At 45.5% G+C, this 26,637-nt stretch overlaps 1 protein-coding gene across 2 annotated transcripts in view; it reads right to left on the bottom strand.

The window, feature by feature from the left end:
- Positions 1-265: 265 nt before the first annotated feature.
- The window catches only part of mpv17l2 (MPV17 mitochondrial inner membrane protein like 2), a 28,978-nt gene continuing 2,606 nt past the window's right edge, over positions 266-26,637 (bottom strand). For both annotated transcript variants that reach the window (XM_079531600.1, XM_079531599.1), the window contains 5 exons: positions 21,947-22,065; positions 19,078-19,239; positions 8,218-8,294; positions 3,958-4,086; positions 266-511 (listed from right to left, as the gene is read on the bottom strand). In XM_079531600.1, coding sequence (XP_079387726.1) covers positions 326-511; positions 3,958-4,086; positions 8,218-8,294; positions 19,078-19,239; positions 21,947-22,028 — 636 coding nt within the window. In that variant the 5' untranslated portion in view covers positions 22,029-22,065 and the 3' untranslated portion in view covers positions 266-325. The remainder of the gene's footprint in view (positions 512-3,957; positions 4,087-8,217; positions 8,295-19,077; positions 19,240-21,946; positions 22,066-26,637) is intronic.

Below are 26,637 nucleotides of genomic sequence, written 5' to 3'. Positions count from 1 at the left end.
TTAACTCAAATCTTAGGCTTCTGGGGGGGGGGGGGGGGGTCCCTGGAACAACAAATGTTCAGATGGGGGGTCGGCGGCCAATTACAGATCATTGTTGGGGGTCCTTGACATGAAATATTGAGAACCACTGATACAGAAACATGAGGTATTTTAGAAAATTGTCAGGATTTTCGACGTCAGGCCTAAATGGGTTTACTGTTCAGACTTCACAGGCAGTGCCAAGACTCCCCCCCCCCCCCCCCCCCCCCCCCCTCCCTGAGGACATTAAGGTCACACAAACAAACCTTAGAAACATGATTATAAATAAATTAACAAGGCACTACTTCTATCTCGGCGAGGAGTGACTCATCAGTACACAGGAAGTCCCGCCCTCTGGCCCGCCACGCCCCTCCAGGGGATTGGACGGCAGGGCGGCGGCTGGCTCCGTCACTTCCTGTTTGACCCGCGTCTCCGCGGTGACGGCGTCTGACCCTGGATCAGCGGGGGGGGAGGAGGGGGCGGGGCCATCGTCCTGTCAACAACAGTGACTGTCATTACAGTCACTTCAATATACAGTTACAGTATGTCTTAACTTTTAAGAAGTTAAGAAATGAGACCCAGAGGCTCATAGATAAGGCAAAACGGACCCACTATAAAGATCAGATAATGGAGAATAAAGGTAACACACAAAAACTCTGGAAAACCCTAAAAGAGTTAGGAGCAGGTAATAAAGTTAATAATAATAAAGGCAGCAAGATCGGCCTTAAGATCAATGATGAGATGGTTTTTGATAAGCAAATAGTGGCAAACCAATTGAATAATTATTTCAATAATGTAGCAGCAGAGCTGGTCGCTAAATTGCCGGCTTCTCCGGGTATTTTTGACATTAACAGGGTTAAGAACTTCTATGAGAACCAGGGGGTGACCTCTAACTCATTTTCCCTGCAGAAGGTGGAAGTGGAGGCGGTCTCAGGAATGCTTTCTGAGATAAATTGTGCAAAGGCCACAGGTCTGGATGGTATATCTCCTCTCTTTTTAAGGGATGCAGCAGCACATATAGCTCCATATATCACTCACATCTTCAACCTATCCATAGAACAGGGTGTCTTCCCACAAGATCTAAAAAAGGCTAAAATACTCCCCCTGTATAAAAAAGGAGCCAAAAGTGACCCCGGTAACTACCGACCGGTGTCAATTTTGAGCTCTTTATCAAAAATCTTCGAGAAGATAATTAACGAGCAACTAAATGAATACCTAAATAGGAATAACCTAATGTATAAACTCCAATCTGGCTTTAGAAAATCGTATTCAACCGACACATGTTTATTATATTTAACGGAACAAATTAGGAAAGAAGTTGACAATGGAAAACTTTGTGGAATGGTGCTGCTGGACTTACGGCGAGCATTCGACACAGTGAACCACTGTAGGTTACTGAGCAAGCTTGAGGCCCTGGGGGCAGACAGGGCAACATGTAAATGGTTCAAATCATATCTGACGGGGCGCGAACAAAGGGTAGAGGTGAATGGCGTTTTATCTGACCCAAACACCATGGAATGTGGAGTTCCTCAAGGAAGCATTCTAGGTCCAGCCCTATTTTCGGTGTACGTGAATGATATGACAGATGCTTGTAACTGTGATTTATTCCTGTACGCTGATGATTCTGCACTGCTAATGTCCCACAAGGATCAAACCACATTAGAAAGCTCCCTGAGTGAGGAAGTAGCCAATGTTAGTTCCTGGCTTATAGATAATAAGTTATCTTTACACTCAGGGAAGACAGAATCAATTCTGTTTGGGTCGAAAATCAAATTAGGAAGAAGCACAGACTTCAAGATAAAAATAAATTCGGAATACATAGCAGCAAAATCATCAGTGAAATACCTGGGTTGTATTTTGGAGGGTAACTTAGACGGCCAAAGTATGGCCAGCAAGGTGCTAAACAAAGTCTCCGGACTGACTAAGTTTCTAGCTCGAACAGCAAGATACATGGATAGGGAGACAAAATTAGTGGTGGCCAACTCCCTTATCCTGTGCCACTTTGATTTTGCGTGTACATCGTGGTTCGAGGGCTTGATTAAGTCTTTTAAAACAAAGCTACAGTCAGCCCAAAATAGGTGATCAGGGTTATACTAGGGATGGAACCCAGAACCCATATAGGAAGGAACCAGTTCAGAGAGCTGAACTGGCTCCCAGTCGAAGCCAAGGTTACAATGGCTAGACTAAACATGGTCCATAAAATTAAATACGGAGAGGTCCCAGCAGTTCTAAGAACATGTTTCAGGCAAGTAAACGAGGTACACAACCATTTCACCAGAGCCAGTATTGCAGATGTGGTGCTCCCTGCTTTTAAAAGTAAAGTGGGCAAAGGCTCATTCATTTATATAGGAGCCACACAGTGGAACAGCCTGGAAACCAGTGTTAAACTGACCCCCAATTTGAGGACATTTAAACAGAAGACCAAACAATGGCTACTGGAAAAGGTTCCCCTATAAAGGGTCATCATAGAGGGATGGATAGGGTCGTACTTGTTGTGTTGTGTATGTAATGTATATGTATTGTTATGTATTTGTGATGTATTTTAAAGTATTGTTCCGTTCAGTGTGAGAGGACCTCAGTGGAAATAAGTATTTGGACTTTCCTGTGTAATCCTTGAATCGCTGATTATAATGTTGTATTATGATTGCTTTTCTAAATAAATCAAATAAAAAAAATCAAATCAAAAAGTCTGTTTGATTATGGAGACGTTGGATGGAATAAAATGTGACCAAATTTGACTGAGAGACTGCCATTGGAATTTTTTTTATTTTCGTTTTTTCATTTCATATGAAAGCAGGGAATCATAGCTTCAAATTGACGTATTGGTTGTTCAGTTTGATCCACCAGTTTTGGAGATATGGCTTATAGAAAAATGTCTTGCAGGAGTAGTGGAAAAAAGACCAAGCAGAGAAAATGGACTTCTAAGCTTTAGTTCAGTGATCTGTGACTTTAGGGGGCGCTGTTTTCCCTTCATTCCTCCATTAGTCAACCAGCAGTGTTGCCATGTCTGCTTATTATAATTAGTTGGCCTTGTTTCTAAAGAAGAATAATGCATAGGCCTACTGTACCAATTTTATAATAATTTATAACCTGTTAATAAAAATGTATTTGACAAAAATAAAGTGTAGTTGATTATTTGGGCTTGTTTTTAAAGTGTAGTTGATTATGGACACATAATTAAAAAAACAGTAACCAACAGACAACAGGACAGTTTGCTCTCAAACCCTCCCAGCACAAATTGTGCCCTCTTGGCTCTTCTCTTAATGTTTCATTAGCCTGTTATTATTATTATTTGTCTGCAGACCCCCATCTGTAAATAATTTATGCCAGACACAAGATTTGTGTTGTTTGTATGCATGTAGATCGCTTATTTTGGGCTTGTTTTCATATACCGGGTTGCTTATTTCTCTCGCAGAAACTGGCAACCCCGCAATGATAGCCGTTAGCTACATTTAGCTAATATATTGATATCAATCGTGTAGCTAAAACAAGTACATTATCGCGCTATATTACATATCGATGCGATCTGCGTTATTATGACCTTAATTTTCATGGCAGGTACATTCCAAAGCAACTAATAATAACCACGTTATGGTGACATAATGTTACAATGTTTACAATACATTCATTCGAGTCTTCTTCTTCTACTATTGGAAATAGGAAGCCATTTCCGCATTTTCCATTGTTGTGGTCAGCAGTGCCCCCAGCTGGAACATTAGCATGAATTAGCTTTAGGCGGACCAAAATATCTTTATACTTTATACTTTAGGCACAAAACAACTATTCTGTACCCCAGACCCCGGGTCAGCGCACGCACACACAGCCTGTAAAGCCACCGCTCACATTGTTTGTGTTTAAGGTAAGACAGGTAGGTGTCCCAGCCCAGGGTGGGTGACAGACAGACAGACAGACAGACAGACAGACAGGTACCTGTCTCACCCTGTGTTTGAGGTAAGACAGATAGGTGTCCCAGCCCAGGGTGATGGTGTTGACGTACAGGACGCGGAACTTTGGCGACAGGAAGTAGAAGTTGATAATCTGAGCAGCCGGCCACACGCACCAGTCAGCCTGTAGGGGGAGACAGAACCAACCAACCACACACACACACACACACACACACACACACACACACACACACACACACACACACACACACACACACACACACACACACACACACACACACACACACACACACACACACACACACACACACACACACACACACACACACACACACACACACACACACACACACACACACACACACACACACACACACACACACACACACGTTACAATACGGTCAAACCAGATACAACTGCTAGACATGTTTAACACACAGAGCACATTGATGACATGCCAGAGATTAAAATAGGGTGCATTTTGCATCCTAAAACACAGTTTATAGTTAAGGGATGCAACAAAACAACGACCTACTGTACTACTGTACAATAGTTTATTTTGCTATAGCTTTAGTTATAATGATCATTTCTTCTTCTGTTTTCTACATGAATAATATAACCACATTATAACCATATACAATTAAATGGGAGTTAAATGCTGCAATTTGTAAAAATGGCAAAATATGACTCCTAACGTGGTTGAAGTGGGACTCATAAAATGTCCCTGGGACTCATTTCTAAAAGACCATCCCTGCATCCTGGGACTCATTTCTAAAAGACCATCCCTGCATCCTGGGACTCATTTCTAAAAGACCATCCCTGCATCCTGGGACTCATTTCTAAAAGACCATCCCTGCATCCTGGGACTCATTTCTAAAAGACCATCCCTGCATCCTGGGACTCATTTCTAAAAGACCATCCCTGCATCCTGGGACTCATTTCTAAAAGACCATCCCTGCATCCTGGGACTCATTTCTAAAAGACCATCCCTGCATCCTGGGACTCATTTCTAAAAGACCACCCCTGCATCCTGGGACTCATTTCTAAAAGACCATCCCTGCATCCTGGGACTCATTTCTAAAAGACCATCCCTCCATCCTGGGACTCATTTCTAAAAGACCATCCCTGCATCCTGGGACTCATTTATAAAAGACCATCCCTGCATCCTGGGACTCATTTCTAAAAGACCATCCCTGCATCCTGGGACTCATTTCTAAAAGACCATCCCTCCATCCTGGGACTCATTTCTAAAAGACCACCCCTGCATCCTGGGACTCATTTCTAAAAGACCACCCCTGCATCCTGGGACTCATTTCTAAAAGACCATCCCTGCATCCTGGGACTCATTTCTAAAAGACCATCCCTGCATCCTGGGACTCATTTCTAAAAGACCATCCCTGCATCCTGGGACTCATTTCTAAAAGACCATCCCTGCATCCTAGGACTCATTTCTAAAAGACCATCCCTGCATCCTGGGACTCATTTCTAAAAGACCATCCCTGCATCCTGGGACTCATTTCTAAAAGACCACCCCTGCATCCTGGGACTCATTTCTAAAAGACCATCCCTGCATCCTGGGACTCATTTCTAAAAGACCATCCCTCCATCCTGGGACTCATTTCTAAAAGACCATCCCTGCATCCTGGGACTCATTTCTAAAAGACCATCCCTGCATCCTGGGACTCATTTCTAAAAGACCACCCCTGCATCCTGGGACTCATTTCTAAAAGACCATCCCTGCATCCTGGGACTCATTTCTAAAAGACCATCCCTCCATCCTGGGACTCATTTCTAAAAGACCACCCCTGCATCCTGGGACTCATTTCTAAAAGACCATCCCTGCATCCTGGGACTCATTTCTAAAAGACCATCCCTGCATCCTGGGACTCATTTCTAAAAGACCATCCCTGCATCCTGGGACTCATTTCTAAAAGACCATCCCTGCATCCTGGGACTCATTTCTAAAAGACCATCCCTGCATCCTGGGACTCATTTCTAAAAGACCATCCCTGCATCCTGGGACTCATTTCTAAAAGACCATCCCTGCATCCTGGGACTCATTTCTAAAAGACCATCCCTGCATCCTGGGACTCATTTCTAAAAGACCATCCCTGTATCCTGGGACTCATTTCTAAAGGACCATCCCTGCATCCTGGGACTCATTTCTAAAAGACCATACCTGCATCCTGGGACTCATTTCTAAAAGACCATCCCTGCATCCTGGGACTCATTTCTAAAAGACCATCCCTGCATCCTGGGACTCATTTCTAAAAGACCATCCCTGCATCCTGGGACTCATTTCTAAAAGACCATCCCTGCATCCTGGGACTCATTTCTAAAAGACCATCCCTGCATCCTGGGACTCATTTCTAAAAGACCATCCCTGCATCCTTGGACTCATTTCTAAAAGACCATCCCTGCATCCTAGGACTCATTTCTAAAAGACCATCCCTGCATCCTGGGACTCATTTCTAAAAGACCATCCCTGCATCCTGGGACTCATTTCTAAAAGACCATCCCTGCATCCTGGGACTCATTTCTAAAAGACCATCCCTGCATCCTGGGACTCATTTCTAAAAGACCATCCCTGCATCCTGGGACTCATTTCTAAAAGACCATCCCTGCATCCTGGGACTCATTTCTATAAGACCATCCCTGCATCCTGGGACTCATTTCTAAAGGACCATCCCTGCATCCTGGGACTCATTTCTAAAAGACCATCCCTGCATCCTGGGGCTCATTTCTAAAAGACCATCCCTGTATCCTGGGACTCATTTCTAAAAGACCATCCCTGTATCCTGGGACTCATTTCTAAAGGACCATCCCTGCATCCTGGGACTCATTTCTAAAAGACCATACCTGCATCCTGGGACTCATTTCTAAAAGACCATCCCTGCATCCTGGGACTCATTTCTAAAAGACCATCCCTGCATCCTGGGACTCATTTCTAAAAGACCATCCCTGCATCCTGGGACTCATTTCTAAAAGACCATCCCTGCATCCTGGGACTCATTTCTAAAAGACCATCCCTGCATCCTGGGACTCATTTCTAAAAGACCATCCCTGCATCCTGGGACTCATTTCTAAAAGACCATCCCTGCATCCTGGGACTCATTTCTAAAAGACCATCCCTGCATCCTGGGACTCATTTCTAAAGGACCATCCCTGCATCCTGGGACTCATTTCTAAAAGACCATCCCTGCATCCTGGGACTCATTTCTATAAGACCATCCCTGCATCCTGGGACTCATTTCTAAAAGACCATCCCTGCATCCTGGGACTCATTACATTGAAAACCGTTTTTTTTTTAATATTCTGAATATTCTGAATATTCTGAATATTCTGAATATTCTGAATATTCTGAATATTCTGAATATTCTGAATACTCTGAATTTTCATTCATGCTCTGAATGAAGAAATAACACTAATACCATATGTCATATTAACCATGTTTATTAAAACGGTTTTAGAATAACACAGATTGCTCCATGCAGCACCTTCCTCTTTCCACTGCTGATCATGTCCAGCGCATGGAAGAATTAATCAATATTGGCAAGTTAGCTGGGATGGACTGGCCACAGGACGTACCAGGCAGATGCCCGGTGGACCGACCGTCTGGTGGGCCGGTCTGGGCCAAATGATAAATGAGTTGTCTGTTGGTTGTGTATCATTTATGTATTTACTGTAAATGTGGTGGTGTTAAGGGCTTGTATTTCAAATATTCAGTAGAGTATCTACGCGCTGGTAGTGGTGGGCCAGTCTGGGCCAAATTCAGCGAAAATGTCCGGGCCGAATTTTTGTCTCGACGGGGGGGTTTAACCCATTTTGGTGTTTTAACTAAGCATTATGTAATACTTTAGCTATAGAAAAATAGCAGATCTACAAGCTCATGAGCTTGTAGATCTGCTATTTTTGAAAAATCGTAAAAATGCGGCACAAATCTTTGAATATATATTCATTCAGAGCAAACATTTTTTTTATTTCGACGTCAGGCCTAAATTAGTTTTAAAAAAAATGCTGCATAGACGCGTCACCATGGGAACCGCAATGTCGCCGTCGGCTGTTTGCTTAACGATTTTGACAGCTACGGCGATGGCGTCACAGCCGCCGTACTTCCGCCTAGCGGAGCCGTCCTGAACACAGTCGTTGCTTAAAGTCCCTGTTTGCTTTAGTGCAGATCCTTCAAAGCCTTGTCGTCAGAATGCAGCTGGCATGCTGCAGAACCTGATCCCCCCCCCCCCCCCCCCCCCCTCCCCCAACCCCCCCCCTCCCCCTCCTCCCCCCCCCCCCTCACCTTGATGAACTCCCAGAACTTGTCTTGGAACTCCTCCCATCCTTTAGACAGCCCGTGTCCCTCCATGTATCCCATACCTGGGGAGGACAAACACACAACACACATAAACACACATGCTCAACGTGTCGTACACATGTACGTCAGAGAGGAGGGGGGGGGGAGGGGGGGGGAGGGGGAGTGGGGGCAATAAGCAGCGATAAGGAGACGTTGTGTAAGGACAGCTTCAGGGAGTGTCTTCACTCTTCAAGGTAGAAAGTTGAAGAGTGTTTGACCCTGGCGGCCTTTGATCAGCATCAATCAGCCTGTTGTTGACGCACGGCATACGCTGTTGCCACGCCCTCGTTCTCTAGTCTGGAGCAACCTTTGATTCTTGTGCGTGTGTGTGTGTGTGTGTGTGTGTGTGTGTGTGTGTCAAGGGAGGTGAGACAACTTGTCTCATCACTGGCAACAGAAGTGTCTTTAACTGTGTCTGTCTGTCTGTCTGTCTGTCTGTGTCTGTGTGTGTGTGTGTGTGTGTGTGTGTGTGTGTGTGTGTGTGTGTGTGTGTGTGTCATATTGATACCGATATAAGATTCCTTGCATGAACCTCTTTGCAATAAAGTGGTTGAGAGTCTGAAGAAGAGGTGTGAGTTCGCTCTGAAAGAATAATATATTCAAAGATTTGCGCCACATTTTCATGTTTTTTTGTTTAAAACACCAAAAGGGGGCACGGTGTCACAGTTGGTAGTGCTGTCGCCTCACAGCTAGAAGGTCCTGGGTTTAATTCCCGCTGGTGACGCTGTGGGTGCTGGGGGCGTGTTTCCTCCTCCGCGTCATCAGTGCCCATACCCGAGGCGGGGTTGGCGAAAGGGCCTTTCTGTGTGGAGTTTGCATGTTCTCCCCCTGTCCCCTAGGGTAGGTACCCTCACATGTTCTCCCCGTGTCCCCTAGGGTAGGTACCCTCACATGTTCTCCCCATGTCCCCTAGGGTAGGTACCCTCACATGTTCTCCCCGTGTCCCCTAGGGTAAGTACCCTCACAAAAAACATGCAGTAATCCTGGTCTCTAAACTGCATCCCCCTGGCCAGCCGGGGGGCCTGACAGAGGGGAAAGGAACTGGTTGGAATAACGTGTTCCTTCCACGCGCTACGTCCAACCAGGGAAACTCCCCCCTGTCAGGTGTAAAGGAGCAACTTGGACACTCAGGCATGAAGGAAGCATGAGTTCAAGTCCGTTGCTCTCCCCATGTCCCCCATATATGGGGACTAGGTTGGCGGAGGGTGTGTAGAGCCCAGGATCACATTAGATAATTGACACAGGGGTGGAAAATCGGTTACAAAATCGTGGGATAAAAATTATAAAAAATAAAACACCAAAAGGGGTTCCCGCCCAAAATGTGTAAATAGTTCCACACTCCACACTCACCCACGCCCCCAGGGTGGGTGTAAATAGTTCCACTCACCCACAAAGTACCACGCCCCCAGGGTGGGTGTAAATAGTTCCACTCACCCACAAAGTACCACGCCTCCAGGGTGGGTGTAAATAGTTCCACTCACCCACAAAGTACCACGCCCCCAGGGTGGGTGTAAATAGTTCCACTCACCCACAAAGTACACCCACAGTGACATGTAATACGTCACGCCCATGAACTGGTCTGCTATGGCTTGAATGAAATCGCCAAGGTGCATCAAGTAATTGAACCTGGAAAACTGCAAAAAATATTCCCAGAGGTCACGCTTGAGGAATTGGAAAGGCCAGAAGAGGTTGAGCTTCTCATTAGCCACAGAGAGGGTAGACTCATTCCCCAGAGGGTAAAGGTCAGTGGGACGGTCCACTGGGCAAGACAGTGGGCGGAGCCCATCCTGACTTGCTGGAAGAAGTGGAGGTGGCAGCATACGAGTCAAAGACACACTTTGCTCGCTCCATGAGGACAGTAGCTGTGACAAAATCAGCTCCTTCTCCCATTCCAGGGAGAAGGAACTGGACACACAGAAACAGTGGGAGGCCCCAAAACAATCAAAGTGGGAGGCCCCAAAACAATCACAGTGGGAGGCCCCAAAACAATCAAAGTGGGAGGCAACATTACCCAAACAACCTGGACCGACAGGAAAAGGATGTGATGCACCTCTTCCTCTCTGGCTCAAGAAGAGAACCAGGACCAAGATGAGAATGAGTGTTTAGAAACCCAGGAGCTCAAGTGGGAGGTGTTGAGTCAAAACTCAGGAGTGGAACTTGGTAGAACTTGACACCCAGAGTGGGTGTAAATAGTTCTACTCACCCACAAAGTACCACGCCCCCAGGGTGGATGTAAATAGTTCCCACACAAACCCACAAAGTACCACGCCCCCAGGGTGGGTGTAACTAGTTCCACACTCACCCACAAAGTACCACGCCCCCAGGGTGGGCGTAAATAGTTCCACACTCACCCACAAAGTACCACGCCCCCAGGGTGGGCGTAAATAGTTCCACACTCACCCACAAAGTACCACGCCCCCAGGGTGGGTGTAAATAGTTCCACACTCACCCACAAAGTACCACGCCCCCAGGGTGGGTGTAAATAGTTCCACACTCACCCACAAAGTAGCACGCCCCCAGGGTGGGTGTAATAGTTCCACACTCACCCACAAAGTACCACGCCCCCAGGGTGGGTGTAAATAGTTCCACACTCACCCACAAAGTACCACGCCCCCAGGGTGGGTGTAAATAGTTCCACTCACCCACAAAGTACCATGCCCCCAGGGTGGGTGTAAATAGTTCCACACTCACCCACAAAGTACCACGCCCCCAGGGTGGGTGTAAAAAGTTCCACACTCACCCACAAAGTACCACGCCCCCAGGGTGGGTGTAAATAGTTCTCACACTCACCCACAAAGTACCATGCCCCCAGGGTGGGTGTAAAAAGTTCCACACTCACCCACAAAGTACCACGCCCCCAGGGTGGGTGTAACAAGTTCCACACTCACCCACAAAGTACCACGCCCCCAGGGTGGGCGTAAATAGTTCCACACTCACCCACAAAGTACCACGCCCCCAGGGTGGGCGTAAATAGTTCCACACTCACCCACAAAGTACCACGCCCCCAGGGTGGGTTTAAATAGTTCCACACTCACCCACAAAGTACCACGCCCCCAGGGTGGGTGTAAATAGTTCCACACTCACCCACAAAGTACCACGCCCCCAGGGTGGGTGTAATAGTTCCACACTCACCCACAAAGTGCCACGCCCCCAGGGTGGGTGTAAATAGTTCCACACTCACCCACAAAGTACCACGCCCCCAGGGTGGGTGTAAATAGTTCCACTCACCCACAAAGTACCATGCCCCCAGGGTGGGTGTAAATAGTTCCACACTCACCCACAAAGTACCACGCCCCCAGGGTGGGTGAAAAAAGTTCCACACTCACCCACAAAGTACCACGCCCCCAGGGTGGGTGTAAATAGTTCTCACACTCACCCACAAAGTACCATGCCCCCAGGGTGGGTGTAAATAGTTCCACACTCACCCACAAAGTACCACGCCCCCAGGGTGGGTGTAAATAGTTCCACACTCACCCACAAAGTACCACGCCCCCAGGGTGGGTGTAAATAGTTCTCACACTCACCCACAAAGTACCACGCCCCCAGGGTGGGTGTAAATAGTTCTAACACTCACCCACAAAGTACCACGCCCCCAGGGTGGGTGTAAATAGTTCTCACACTCACCCACAAAGTACCACGCCCCCAGGGTGGGTGTAAATAGTTCTCACACTCACCCACAAAGTACCACTCCCCCAGGGTGGGTGTAAATAGTTCCACTCACCCACAAAGTACCACGCCCCCAGGGTGGGTGTAAATAGTTCCACACTCACCCACAAAGTACCACGCCCCCAGGGTGGGTGTAAATAGTTCCACTCACCCACAAAGTACCATGCCCCCAGGGTGGGTGTAAATAGTTCCACACTCACCCACAAAGTACCACGCCCCCAGGGTGGGTGAAAAAAGTTCCACACTCACCCACAAAGTACCACGCCCCCAGGGTGGGTGTAAATAGTTCTCACACTCACCCACAAAGTACCATGCCCCCAGGGTGGGTGTAAATAGTTCCACACTCACCCACAAAGTACCACGCCCCCAGGGTGGGTGTAAATAGTTCCACACTCACCCACAAAGTACCACGCCCCCAGGGTGGGTGTAAATAGTTCTCACACTCACCCACAAAGTACCACGCCCCCAGGGTGGGTGTAAATAGTTCTCACACTCACCCACAAAGTACCACTCCCCCAGGGTGGGTGTAAATAGTTCCACTCACCCACAAAGTACCACGCCCCCAGGGTGGGTGTAAATAGTTCCACACTCACCCACAAAGTACCACGCCCCCAGGGTGGGTGTAAATAGTTCCACACTCACCCACAAAGTACCACGCCCCCAGGGTGGGCGTAAATAGTTCCACACTAGTGCTGCCGGAATTGTCCAAAAATTACATTCGGATATTAGTTTTAAAAACCCACGTGGATTCGACCAATTCGACCCTTTCGGATTTCGATTCCGATTCGGGGCCATTCGGATTTTTTAATAATTATATTTACACCAATACAACCTGAGACATAACATTTAAGATCGCATTGCTGGCGCAACTCTCTCTCCACGCATTGGCGCTGCTGAAAACCGAGTTGGAACACAACGCATGCATTCTCCCTTCTCACATAAAACTTCACGGCACGGAGGCAGTATTAATTCACAGAACAGAACACGGCATTGCTGCTGCTGCCGGACCGGCGCCGCAGTTCATCCTGTTCATTCCTGAAGGATAAAGTCGCTTCATGATTGAAGATTGATGAGTGATAGATCTGTGTGTTGTTGTCTAAAAATATACTCTCCCGTCCGTCCGACACAACACAACACAACACAACACAGCAAAATAAGTTTCGGTGTAGGCCAGGCCTGTCTCTGATTCTGATCACTAGGTACGCTGTTGACGGAAGATTTCACCCTTCTGAGCAGCGTACACTCACTGCGCAAATAACGTAAAAGGCCCCGCCCGCCTTGTGCTCACCGTTATTTGCGCACCGTCCGTACGCAAATAACGTAGTGCGCTCTTTGCCGACTTTGCGCAGGGCGGCCGGGCGGGGGCCTTTTGTGAATCGGAACTACGCAGCCTGCGTAGTCTGCGTTTAGGAAGAGTGCGAGGCAGCTGATTTATTCTTCAATGTATGCCGGTGTCGGCGCGTGGCAAATATAACTAATCTACAAGCTCACAACGCTTACCCACGGAACCGTCGAATTAATTCGAATCTTAATTTTATATATTCAGTTATTCATTTATTTTTTTGATTCGAAAATTCGTTCGAATATGGAATATTCGTTGGCAGCTCTATTCCACACTCACCCACAAAGTACCACGCCCCCAGGGTGGGCGTAAATAGTTCCACACTCACCCACAAAGTACCACGCCCCCAGGGTGGGCATAAATAGTTCCACACTCACCCACAAAGTACCACGCCCCCAGGGTGGGTGTAAATAGTTCCACACTCACCCACAAAGTACCACGCCCCCAGGGTGGGTGTAAATAGTTCCACACTCACCCACAAAGTACCACGCCCCCAGGGTGGGTGTAATAGTTCCACACTCACCCACAAAGTACCACGCCCCCAGGGTGGGTGTAAATAGTTCCACACTCACCCACAAAGTACCACGCCCCCAGGGTGGGTGTAAATAGTTCCACTCACCCACAAAGTACCATGCCCCCAGGGTGGGTGTAAATAGTTCCACACTCACCCACAAAGTACCACGCCCCCAGGGTGGGTGTAAAAAGTTCCACTCACCCACAAAGTACCACAACCCCAAGGTGGGTGTAAATAGTTCTCACACTCACCCACAAAGTACCATGCCCCCAGGGTGGGTGTAAATAGTTCCACACTCACCCACAAAGTACCACGCCCCCAGGGTGGGTGTAAATAGTTCCACACTCACCCACAAAGTACCACGCCCCCAGGGTGGGTGTAAATAGTTCTCACACTCACCCACAAAGTACCACGCCCCCAGGGTGGGTGTAAATAGTTCTAACACTCACCCACAAAGTACCACGCCCCCAGGGTGGGTGTAAAAAGTTCCACACTCACCCACAAAGTACCACGCCCCCAGGGTGGGTGTAAATAGTTCTCACACTCACCCACAAAGTACCACGCCCCCAGGGTGGGTGTAAATAGTTCCACACTCACCCACAAAGTACCACGCCCCCAGGGTGGGTGTAAATAGTTCTCACACTCACCCACAAAGTACCATGCCCCCAGGGTGGGTGTAAATAGTTCCACACTCACCCACAAAGTACCACGTCTCCAGGGTGGGTGTAAATAGTTCCACACTCACCCACAAAGTACCACGCCCCCAGGGTGGGTGTAAATAGTTCTCACACTCACCCACAAAGTACCACGCCCCCAGGGTGGGTGTAAATAGTTCTAACACTCACCCACAAAGTACCACGCCCCCAGGGTGGGTGTAAATAGTTCTCACACTCACCCACAAAGTACCACGCCCCCAGGGTGGGTGTAAATAGTTCTCACACTCACCCACAAAGTACCACTCCCCCAGGGTGGGTGTAAATAGTTCCACTCACCCACAAAGTACCACGCCCCCAGGGTGGGTGTAAATAGTTCCACACTCACCCACAAAGTACCACGCCCCCAGGGTGGGTGTAAATAGTTCCACACTCACCCACAAAGTACCACGCCCCCAGGGTGGGCGTAAATAGTTCCGCACTAGTGCTGCCGGAATTGTCCAAAAATTACATTCGGATATTCGTTTTAAAAACCCACGTGGATTCGACCAATTCGACCCTTTCGGATTTCGATTCCGATTCGGGGCCATTCGGATTTTTTAATAATTATATTTACACCAATACAACCTGAGACATAACATTTAAGATCGCATTGCTGGCGCAACTCTCTCTCCACGCATTGGCGCTGCTGAAAACCGAGTTGGAACACAACGCATGCATTCTCCCTTCTCACATAAAACTTCACGGCACGGAGGCAGTATTAATTCACAGAACAGAACACGGCATTGCTGCTGCTGCCGGACCGGCGCCGCAGTTCATCCTGTTCATTCCTGAAGGATAAAGTCGCTTCATGATTGAAGATTGATGAGTGATAGATCTGTGTTGTTGTCTAAAAATATACTCTCCCGTCCGTCCGACACAACACAACACAACACAACACAACACAACACAACACAGCAAAATAAGTTTCGGTGTAGGCCAGGCCTGTCTCTGATTCTGATCACTAGGTACGCTGTTGACGGAAAATTTCACCCTTCTGAGCAGCGTACACTCACTGCGCAAATAACGTAAAAGGCCCCGCCCGCCTTGTGCTCACCGTTATTTGCGCACCGTCCGTACGCAAATAACGTAGTGCGCTCTTTGCCGACTTTGCGCAGGGCGGCCGGGCGGGGGCCTTTTGTGAATCGGAACTACGCAGCCTGCGTAGTCTGCGTTTAGGAAGAGTGCGAGGCAGCTGATTTATTCTTCAATGTATGCCGGTGTCTGCGCGTGGCAAATATAACTAATCTACAAGCTCACAACGCTTACCCACGGAACCGTCGAATTAATTCGAATCTTAATTTTATATATTCAGTTATTCATTTATTTTTTTGATTCGAAAATTCGTTCGAATATGGAATATTCGTTGGCAGGTCTATTCCACACTCACCCACAAAGTACCACGCCCCCAGGGTGGGCGTAAATAGTTCCACACTCACCCACAAAGTACCACGCCCCCAGGGTGGGTGTAAATAGTTCCACACTCACCCACAAAGTACCACGCCCCCAGGGTGGGTGTAAATAGTTCCACACTCACCCACAAAGTACCACGCCCCCAGGGTGGGTGTAATAGTTCCACACTCACCCACAAAGTACCACGCCCCCAGGGTGGGTGTAAATAGTTCCACACTCACCCACAAAGTACCACGCCCCCAGGGTGGGTGTAAATAGTTCTCACACTCACCCACAAAGTACCACGCCCCCAGGGTGGGTGTAAATAGTTCCAAACTCACCCACAAAGTACCACGCCCCCAGGGTGGGTGTAAATAGTTCCAAACTCACCCACAAAGTACCACGCCCCCAGGGTGGGTGTAAATAGTTCCACTCACCCACAAAGTACCACGCCCCCAGGGTGGGTGTAAATAGTTCCACACTCACCCACAAAGTACCACGCCCCCAGGGTGGGTGTAAATAGTTCTCACACTCACCCACAAAGTACCACGCCCCCAGGGTGGGTGTAAATAGTTCTAACACTCACCCACAAAGTACCACGCCCCCAGGGTGGGTGTAAATAGTTCTCACACTCACCCACAAAGTACCACGCCCCCAGGGTGGGTGTAAATAGTTCTCACACTCACCCACAAAGTACCACTCCCCCAGGGTGGGTGTAAATAGTTCTCACACTCACCCACAAAGTACCACGCCCCCAGGGTGGGTGTAAATAGTTCTCACACTCACCCACAAAGTACCACGCCCCCAGGGTGGGCGTAAATAGTTCCACACTCACCCACAAAGTACCACGCCCCCAGGGTGGGTGTAAATAGTTCCACACTCACCCACAAAGTACCACGCCCCAAGGGTGGGTGTAAATAGTTCCACACTCACCCACAAAGTACCACGCCCCCAGGGTGGGTGTAAATAGTTCCAAACTCCCCCACAAAGTACCACGCCCCCAGGGTGGGTGTAAATAGTTCCACTCACCCACATAGTACCACGCCCCCAGGGTGGGTGAATAGTTCCACTCACCCACAAAGTACAATGCCCCCAGGGTGGGTGTAAATAGTTCCCACACTCACCCACAAAGTACCACGCCCCCAGGGTGGGTGTAAATAGTTCTCACACTCACCCACAAAGTACCACGCCCCCAGGGTGGGTGTAAATAGTTCCACACTCACTCACAAAGTACCACGCCCCCAGGGTGGGTGTAAATAGTTCCAAACTCACCCACAAAGTACCACGCCCCAAGGGTGGGTGTAAATAGTTCCACACTCACCCAAAAAGTACCAGGCCCCCAGGGTGGGTGTAAATAGTTCCAAACTCACCCACAAAGTACCACGCCCCCAGGGTGGGTGTAAATAGTTCCACTCACCCACAAAGTACCACGCCCCCAGGGTGGGTGAATAGTTCCACTCACCCACAAAGTACCATGCCCCCAGGGTGGGTGTAAATAGTTCCACACTCACCCACAAAGTACCACGCCCCCAGGGTGGGTGTAAATAGTTCCCACACTCACCCACAAAGTACCACGCCCCCAGGGTGGGTGTAAATAGTTCCACACTCACTCACAAAGTACCACGCCCCCAGGGTGGGTGTAAATAGTTCCAAACTCACCCACAAAGTACCACGCCCCAAGGGTGGGTGTAAATAGTTCCACACTCACCCACAAAGTACCAGGCCCCCAGGGTGGGTGTAAATAGTTCCAAACTCACCCACAAAGTACCACGCCCCCAGGGTGGGTGTAAATAGTTCCACTCACCCACAAAGTACCACGCCCCCAGGGTGGGTGAATAGTTCCACTCACCCACAAAGTACCATGCCCCCAGGGTGGGTGTAAATAGTTCCACACTCACCCACAAAGTACCACGCCCCCAGGGTGGGTGTAAATAGTTCCCACACTCACCCACAAAGTACCACGCCCCCAGGGTGGGTGTAAATAGTTCTCACACTCACCCACAAAGTACCACGCCCCCAGGGTGGGTGTAAATAGTTCCACTCACCCACAAAGTACCACGCCCCCAGGGTGGGTGTAAATAGTTCCACTCACCCACAAAGTACCAGGCCCCCAGGGTGGGTGTAAATAGTTCCACACTCACCCACAAAGTACCACGCCCCCAGGGTGGGTGTAAATAGTTCCACTCACCCACAAAGTACCAGGCCCCCAGGGTGGGTGTAAATAGTTCCACACTCACCCACAAAGTACCACGCCCCCAGGGTGGGTGTAAATAGTTCCAAACTCACCCACAAAGTACCACGCCCCCAGGGTGGGTGAATAGTTCCACTCACCCACAAAGTACCATGCCCCCAGGGTGGGTGTAAATAGTTCCACACTCACCCACAAAGTACCACGCCCCCAGGGTGGGTGTAAATAGTTCTCACACTCACCCACAAAGTACCACGCCCCCAGGGTGGGTGTAAATAGTTCCACTCACCCACAAAGTACCACGCCCCCAGGGTGGGTGTAAATAGTTCCACTCACCCACAAAGTACCAGGCCCCCAGGGTGGGTGTAAATAGTTCCACACTCACCCACAAAGTACCACGCCCCCAGGGTGGGTGTAAATAGTTCCAAACTCACCCACAAAGTACCACGTCCCCAGGGTGGGTGTAAATAGTTCCACTCACCCACAAAGTACCACGCCCCCAGGGTGGGTGAATAGTTCCACTCACCAACAAAGTACCATGCCCCCAGGGTGGGTGTAAATAGTTCCACACTCACCCACAAAGTACCACGCCCCCAGGGTGGGTGTAAATAGTTCCCACACTCACCCACAAAGTACCACGCCCCCAGGGTGGGTGTAAATAGTTCTCACACTCACCCACAAAGTACCACGCCCCCAGGGTGGGTGTAAATAGTTCCTCACTCACTCACAAAGTACCACGCCCCCAGGGTGGGTGTAAATAGTTCCAAACTCACCCACAAAGTACCACGCCCCCAGGGTGGGTGTAAATAGTTCCACACTCACCCACAAAGTACCACGCCCCCAGGGTGGGTGTAAATAGTTCCAAACTCACCCACAAAGTACCACGCCCCCAGGGTGGGTGTAAATAGTTCCACTCACCCACAAAGTACCACGCCCCCAGGGTGGGTGAATAGTTCCACTCACCCACAAAGTACCATGCCCCCAGGGTGGGTGTAAATAGTTCCACACTCACCCACAAAGTACCACGCCCCCAGGGTGGGTGAGGCGACCAGCTGGTCCACCAGGACCTTCTTGCCCACGGTGCGCAGTGCGTAGCCCACGTAGAACTTGTCCAGCCAGCGGTACCAGTAATGGAGCACCGGGCCCATGGAGCAGCCCACCGCACACATACGCCCTGTAGGGGGAGACAGAACCACACCATCATTTTAAAGTTTTCTGAAAAAGCTATGTTTCTATGTCAGTCGTATTTCGATTTTTCAAAAATAGCAGACCTACAAGCTCGTAGCGAGTGGCGCGCTACGAGCTTGTAGATCTGCTATTTTTCAATAGCTAAAGCATAACATAATGCTAACACCAAAAGGGGTTCCCGCCCAAAATGGGTTAATCTGTTTTAACCCATTTCGACATGAGGACGATTCTACAAATGTCTTCTAAATCCTGACAGTTTTCTGAAAAACCCTATGTTTCCATGTTAGTGGTTCTCAAACATTTTCATGTCAAGGACCCCCAAAAATACATGTACTTGGCCATCTGAAAATATGTTGTTCCAGGGACCACCCAGAAGCAAAGATTTGAGTTAAAAACATTCACTCAAGGCTTGCACTGCACTGTCCAGTGGGTGTGAGGCAGAGTACAGAGAGTTTGCATGCCAGTCTCTCATGGCTCAGAGTAGAGGAGAGGTTGGCATGCAATTTAGTGAGTTTCTTTAGGAATGTTTGTCATAGTAAACAACCTGTTTGTCTGTATTCACAAATTCAGTATGTGAGAGATCGTCATAGTCATGCTACCAGGCAGGCTACTAGTGGCCACATGGTCAAAGAAAAACCCAGAACAAATGCGGTTTGCAGATCTGTAATGTTCAGGGCTATTTCAGTATGGAACACGTTACCAACTATAATCACGGAAGCACCCAGTAAGGCTAGTTTTAAGAGGCTCCTTAAGAGACACCTGATCAATTACACCAATTTTATAATTAACTGACATCATTTAAGGGGATGTCTTGTTTACTGTTTTTATTTTCTCTGTATTTTTAATGTCTTAAATGCATTTGTATTTTGTATTATGAATGTATTTTTTTCAAGATTGCACCTGTTTTTATTGTGCAGTGTTAATTTTGTATTGTGTTGTGTTATATGTTGTTTGTCATGGACCCCAGGAAGAGTAGCTGCTACTTCGGTGGCAGCTAATGGGGATCCATCTGAATAAAACTGAATAAAACTCTGAAAGAATATATTCAAAAAATTGGGCCACATTTTCACCTACAAGTTCGTAGCGCGGCTGTAGATCTGCTATTTTTCAATAGCTAAAGTATAACATAATGCTTAAAACACCAAAAGGGGTTCCCGCGGCCACGTCAGTGGCCGGTTAAGACTGATTAACAATGTTTTCGTTAAGACTGATATGAGGTTAGGGGACTTACGTGGCCGGTTAAGACTGATATGAGGTTAGGGGACTTACGTGGCCGGTTAAGACTGATATGAGGTTAGGGGACTTACGTGGCCGGTTAAGACTGATATGAGGTTAGGGGACTTGTGTGGCCGGTTAAGACTGATATGAGGTTAGGGGACTTACGTGGCCGGTTAAGACTGATATGAGGTTAGGGGACTTAAGGTTAAGACTGATGTGAGGTCAGGTTAGGGGACTTACATGGCCGGTTAAGACTGATATGAGGTTAGGGGACTTACGTGGTCGGTTAAGACTGATATGAGGTTAGGGGACTTACGTGGCCGGTTAAGACTGATATGAGGTTAGGGGACTTACGTGGCCGGTTAAGACTGATATGAGGTTAGGGGACTTACGTTGTCGGTTAAGACTGATATGAGGTTAGGGGACTTACGTGGCCGGTTAAGACTGATATGAGGTTAGGGGACTTACGTTGCCAGTTAAGACTGATATGAGGTTAGGGGACTTACGTGGCCGGTTAAGACTGATATGAGCTTAGGGGACTTACGTGGCCGGTTAAGACTGATATGAGGTTAGGGGACTTACGTGGCCGGTTAAGACTGATATGAGCTTAGGGGACTTACGTGGCCGGTTAAGACTGATATGAGGTTAGGGGACTTGTGTGGCCGGTTAAGACTGATATGAGGTTAGGGGACTTACGTGGCCGGTTAAGACTGATATGAGGTTAGGGGACTTAAGGTTAAGACTGATGTGAGGTCAGGTTAGGGGACTTACATGGCCGGTTAAGACTGATATGAGGTTAGGGGACTTACGTGGTCGGTTAAGACTGATATGAGGTTAGGGGACTTACGTGGCCGGTTAAGACTGATATGAGGTTAGGGGACTTACGTGGCCGGTTAAGACTGATATGAGGTTAGGGGACTTACGTTGTCGGTTAAGACTGATATGAGTTAGGGGACTTACGTGGCCGGTTAAGACTGATATGAGGTTAGGGGACTTACGTTGCCGGTTAAGACTGATATGAGGTTAGGGGACTTACGTGGCCGGTTAAGACTGATATGAGCTTAGGGGACTTACGTGGCCGGTTAAGACTGATATGAGGTTAGGGAACTTACGTGGTTGGTTAAGACTGTTATGAGCACAGCACCGTACAACCACATGCAGTCTCACCTGTGCGTGTCGTTATCTCACCTGTGAGTGTCTAGTCTCCAGGTCGTTATCTCACCTGTGCGTGTCCAGTCTCCAGGTCGTTATCTCACCTGTGCGTGTCCAGTCTCCAGGTCGTTATCTCACCTGTGCGTGTCCAGTCCAGTCTCCAGGTCGTTATCTCACCTGTGCGTGTCCAGTCTTGTCTCCAGGTCGTTATCTCACCTGTGCGTGTCCAGTCTCCAGGTCGTTATCTCACCTGTGCGTGTCCAGTCTCGAGGTCGTTATCTCACCTGTGCGTGTCCAGTCTATTCTCCAGGTCGTTATCTCACCTGTGCGTGTCCAGTCTCGAGTCTTGTCCGCGTCCCGTCGTATCTCACGGGTCTGCTGGAGGAAGTCTCCCAGAGACAGCATTCCTCCACCGCTCAGCGTGTTGGTGACGATCAGATACCTGGAAATATATTATATTACACTACTATCATCAGATACCTGTAAATATATGAAATATATTATATTACACTATCATCAGATACCTGTAAATATATGAAATATATTATATTACACTACGATCAGATACCTGGAGAAATATATGAAATATATTATAGTACACTACGATCAGATACCTGTAAATATATGAAATATATTATATTACACTAATATCATCAGATACCTGTAAATATATGAAATATATTATATTACACTACTATCATCAGATACCTGTAAATATATGAAATATATTATATTACACTACTATCATCAGATACCTGGAAATATATTATATTACACTACTATCAGATACCTGGAGAAATATATGAAATATATTATATTACACTATGATCAGATACCTGTAAATATATTATATTACACTACGATCAGATACCTGGAGAAATATATGAAATATATTATAGTACACTACGATCAGATACCTGTAAATATATGAAATATATTATATTACACTAATATCATCAGATACCTGTAAATATATGAAATATATTATAGTACACTACGATCAGATACCTGGAAATATATGAAATATATTATAGTACACTACTATCATCAGATACCTGGAAATATATGAAATATATTATAGTACACTACGATCAGATACCTGGAAATATATGAAATATATTATAGTACACTACGATCAGATACCTGGAAATATATGAAATATATTATATTACACTACTATCATCAGATACCTGTAAATATATTATATTACACTATCATCAGATACCTGTAAATATATGAAATATATTATATTACACTACTATCATCAGATACCTATAAATATATGAAATATGTTAAATTACACTACGATCAGATACCTGTAAATATATGAAATATATTATATTACACTACGATCAGATACCTGTAAATATATGAAATATATTATATTACACTACGGTCATCAGATACCTGGAGAAATATATGAAATATATTATATTACACTACGATCATCAGAAACCTGGAGAAATATATTATATTACACTACGATCATCAGAAACCTGGAGAAATATATGAAATATATTATATTACACTACGATCAGATACCTGTAAATATATGAAATATATTATATTACACCACGATCAGATACCTGTAAATATATGAAATATATTATATTACACCACGATCAGATACCTGTAAATATATGAAATATATTATATTACACTACGATCAGATACCTGGAGAAATATATGAAATATATTATATTACACTACGATCAGATACCTGTAAATATATGAAATATATTATATTACACTACGGTCATCAGATACCTGTAAATATATGAAATATATTATATTACACTACGATCAGATACCTGTAAATATATGAAATATATTATATTACACTATGGTCATCAGATACCTGGAGAAATATATGAAATATATTATATTACACTACGATCATCAGAAACCTGGATAAATATATGAAATATATTATATTACACTACGATCAGATACCTGTAAATATATTATATTACACTACGATCAGATACCTGGAGAAATATATGAAATATATTATAGTACACTACTATCATCAGATACCTGGAAATATATGAAATATATTATATTACACTACTATCATCAGATACCTGTAAATATATTATATTACACTATCATCAGATACCTGTAAATATATGAAATATATTATATTACACTACTATCATCAGATACCTATAAATATATGAAATATATTAAATTACACTACGATCAGATACCTGTAAATATATGAAATATATTATATTACACTACGATCAGATACCTGTAAATATATGAATTATATTATATTACACTACGGTCATCAGATACCTGGAGAAATATATGAAATATATTATATTACACTACGATCATCAGAAACCTGGAGAAATATATTATATTACACTACGATCATCAGAAACCTGGAGAAATATATGAAATATATTATATTACACTACGATCAGATACCTGTAAATATATGAAATATATTATATTACACCACGATCAGATACCTGTAAATATATGAAATATATTATATTACACCACGATCAGATACCTGTAAATATATGAAATATATTATATTACACTACGATCAGATACCTGGAGAAATATATGAAATATATTATATTACACTACGATCAGATACCTGTAAATATATGAAATATATTATATTACACTACGGTCATCAGATACCTGTAAATATATGAAATATATTATATTACACTACGATCAGATACCTGTAAATATATGAAATATATTATATTACACTATGGTCATCAGATACCTGGAGAAATATATGAAATATATTATATTACACTACGATCATCAGAAACCTGGATAAATATATGAAATATATTATATTACACTACGATCAGATACCTGGAGAAATATATGAAATATATTATATTACACTACGATCAGATACCTGTAAATATATGAGATATATTATATTACACTACTATCATCAGATACCTGTAAATATATGAAATATATTATATTACACTACGATCAGATACCTGTAAATATATAAAATATATTATATTACACTACGATCAGATACCTGTAAATATATGAAATATATTATATTACACTACGATCAGATACCTGTAAATATATGAAATATATCATATTGCACTACGATCAGAAACCTGTAAATATATGAAATATATTATATTACACTACGATCAGAAACCTGTAAATATATGAAATATATTATATTACACTACGATCAGAAACCTGTAAATATATGAAATATATTATATTACACTACGATCAGAAACTTGTAACTTGCACCACTCAGTTCACACGGGTGTGATTTTTTAATATCAAGGAACAATATTTATTAGGCATGTGAGCCACGGACCACCATTTGATGACATTTAGCCTCTCAGACCCATTTGAGCCACGGACCACCATGTGATGACATTTAGCCTCTCAGACCCATTTGAGCCACGGACCACCATTTGATGACATTTAGCCTCTCAGACCCATTTGAGCCACGGACCACCATTTGATGACATTTAGCCTCTCAGACCCAAAACTAAAGAATATTTTGTCATCGTTGGATAAGATTTTGTCCACAATTCCATGCCGTCTTGCTGTGGGAGAGAGATACTGCAACAGGCAAACGTAAACCGGAAACGTAAACCGCTGCTCTATAATGCCTTTGCAATGCATTAGAGCAGGGGTGCCTGCACTTTTTTGACTTAAGAGCTACTTTCAAAATGACCAGCTCAACCAGATCTACCTACCCCAAAACAATATGACCAGCTCAACAAGATCTACCTACCCCAAAACAATATGACCAGCTCAACAAGATCTACCTACCCCAAAACAATATGACCAGCTCAACAAGATCTACCTACCCCAAAACAATATGACCAGCTCAACAAGATCTGCCTACCCCAAAACAATATGACCAGCTCAACAAGATCTACCTACCCCAAAACAATATGACCAGCTCAACAAGATCTACCTACCCCAAAACAATATGACCAGCTCAACAAGATCTACCTACCCCAAAACAATATGACCAGCTCAACAAGATCTACCTACCCCAAAACAATATGACCAGCTCAACAAGATCTACCTACCCCAAAACAATATGACCAGCTCAACAAGATCTACCTACCCCAAAACAATATGACCAGCTCAACAAGATCTACCTACCCCAAAACAATATGACCAGCTCAACAAGATCTACCTACCCCAAAACAATATGACCAGCTCAACCAGATCTACCTACCCCAAAACAATATGACCAGCTCAACCAGATCTACCTACCCCAAAACAATATGACCAGCTCAACAAGATCTACCTACCCCAAAACAATATGACCAGCTCAACAAGATCTACCTACCCCAAAACAATATGACCAGCTCAACAAGATCTACCTACCCCAAAACAATATGACCAGCTCAACAAGATCTACCTACCCCAAAACAATATGACCAGCTCAACAAGATCTACCTACCCCAAAACAATATGACCAGCTCAACAAGATCTACCTACCCCAAAACAATATGACCAGCTCAACAAGATCTACCTACCCCAAAACAATATGACCAGCTCAACAAGATCTACCTACCCCAAAACAATATGACCAGCTCAACAAGATCTACCTACCCCAAAACAATATGACCAGCTCAACAAGATCTACCTACCCCAAAACAATATGACCAGCTCAACAAGATCTACCTACCCCAAAACAATATGACCAGCTCAACAAGATCTACCTACCCCAAAACAATATGACCAGCTCAACAAGATCTACCTACCCCAAAACAATATGACCAGCTCAACAAGATCTACCTACCCCAAAACAATATGACCAGCTCAACCAGATCTACCTACCCCAAAACAATATGACCAGCTCAACAAGATCTACCTACCCCAAAACAATATGACCAGCTCAACAAGATCTACCTACCCCAAAACAATATGACCAGCTCAACAAGATCTACCTACCCCAAAACAATATGACCAGCTCAACAAGATCTACCTACCCCAAAACAATATGACCAGCTCAACAAGATCTACCTACCCC

This window comes from Electrona antarctica (genome assembly GCF_951216825.1).
Source record: "Electrona antarctica genome assembly, contig: scaffold_231, whole genome shotgun sequence".
Taxonomy (NCBI): Eukaryota; Metazoa; Chordata; class Actinopteri; order Myctophiformes; family Myctophidae; genus Electrona; species Electrona antarctica.
This window is presented reverse-complemented; position numbering and strand designations above follow the sequence as displayed.